The sequence below is a fragment of the Aplysia californica genome, unplaced genomic scaffold (assembly GCF_000002075.1).
Source record: "Aplysia californica isolate F4 #8 unplaced genomic scaffold, AplCal3.0 scaffold00243, whole genome shotgun sequence".
Classification (NCBI taxonomy): domain Eukaryota; kingdom Metazoa; phylum Mollusca; class Gastropoda; order Aplysiida; family Aplysiidae; genus Aplysia; species Aplysia californica.
This window is the reverse complement of record NW_004797513.1, coordinates 644,291-645,924: the sequence shown is the minus strand read 5'-3', so window position 1 is coordinate 645,924 and position 1,634 is coordinate 644,291. Positions and strand designations below refer to the sequence as shown.

At 47.0% G+C, this 1,634-nt stretch overlaps 1 protein-coding gene across 1 annotated transcript in view; it reads left to right on the top strand.

Moving 5' to 3' along the window:
* Nucleotides 1-234: 234 nt before the first annotated feature.
* The window catches only part of LOC101859790, a gene marked incomplete at its 5' end in the record, with an annotated part of 14,735 nt that continues 13,335 nt past the window's right edge, over nt 235-1,634 (top strand). The window contains 1 exon segment of the mRNA XM_013083589.1: nt 235-470. Coding sequence (XP_012939043.1) covers nt 235-470 — 236 coding nt within the window.

Sequence of the window (1,634 nt, the reverse complement as noted above, 5' to 3'; positions counted from 1 at the left end):
GGAATGTGTTTGTAAATGGACATAAAAGGTGTTGAGCCAAAAAACAAAAATTTGAAAAAAATTCCTTAGCAGGGAGAAAACAGCTGTTTTCTTCGATTTCATTATTTTGACGAGAGCCTGATTCCACCACGCTGCCTCACAATATCAATAAGATTTTAAAAACGTTTTGTGTTGTTTTTACAAAGTGTCTATGATAAGATAGTATTGTACCTTTTCTCAATCCCTGCCTACCAGATTTCTTTTCCCGGAGGAGAGAGGATCGAGATGGAGAGAAGAGGAATCTCCCTCAATGTCGTCCTCAACCTGCCCCCTGGGCATGCGCGGAGTGCCTCGGCGGGCGGGGTGTGTGGCAATATGGCGAAGAACTTCACCCATCATCAACTGACCAACCCGGACGGCTCTCAGACTACCTGCCAAAAGTACACTGGTCAAAAGGACTGTCTGAACACTAACTTCAACTCCGCTTGGAAGTAAGTTCACAGAGTTCTTTTTTGGCGCTCATATGACCTTATGCAGTTGCGAGCGCCGAAAACCACTACTACCCCCCCCCCCCCTAAAAAAAATTGTTTTTTTCTTCTGGTAAGCGTTTTACGTCGCTCGCAAATGCATAAGGTTATATGAGCGCGCGGGACACCCCTAATATTTTCAGTTGGTAGGAAATTTTGAATTTTGTCTGGGTGGCGGCCGAAGCCTACTCTTTTAGATTTTAGATCACCAAGGGATCCTTAACGTGCGCAACTTGCCCGCGGGCCTTCCAAGATTTTTCGCCCTTGTCCGAGAAGGCTAGGTGTAGATCTTTCCTACCAGAAGATCAGGGGTGTGGCGGAAAGACAGCAGTAAGAAGGAGCCAAGGAGTAGCAGTAGAAAGGCTGCAGAAAGAAGGAGCCAAGGAGTAGCGGTAGAAAGGCTGCAGAAAGAGTCAGGAGCCTGGAGGTGGCGTGGGAGAAAAGGAGGTGAGGGGATAGGGGGGGGGGAGAAAGAGGAGACGAAAGCGGACGATAGAACATTGCAAGAGAGCAGGAAAGGAGGTGAAAGGAGACCATTTTAGAGCATCACAGAGTTCTCGTGAATGTACATAATGCAGGGTCTACGATGAATACATATAAGTGTACAGGTTTCGGGGTGGGGGGGGGGAGGTTGTATTTATTTAGGGGGGGGGTGTTTGTTTGTGTTTTGTTTTTGTTTTTCGATAAGTGTTTTACGGCGTTCGCAACTGCATCAGGTCATATTGGCGCACAGGGCACATTAAGCATTTTCAGCATGGTAGGAATTAATTCTGATTTTTTTCCCTCTCTTTTGTGCAGACAGCCAAAAGGCAAGTCGTTGTTCACCAACCCTCCAGCCTACGCCAAGCCGTACACGCCAAAGAGCCTGTGCGCATGCTCCGACGGTGAGTAGTCTGTTGAGAGAGACCACGCCCACCTCAGCACGTCAATGGCACAGTTCCGCCTTCATTCTTAAAAGTATTGTGGATGCAGTTTTTATAACTGTTGCTATAGTTCCCGTGTGTCTTGTGCTGGTATCTTTAGTTTTGTTGGTGTTCACATTATTCTTACGAGTTGTTATATATGCATAGAGCTTGTTTTCTCTCTGTCACTATCTCTCCCACCCCGCCCCCTCTCTCTCTCTCTCTC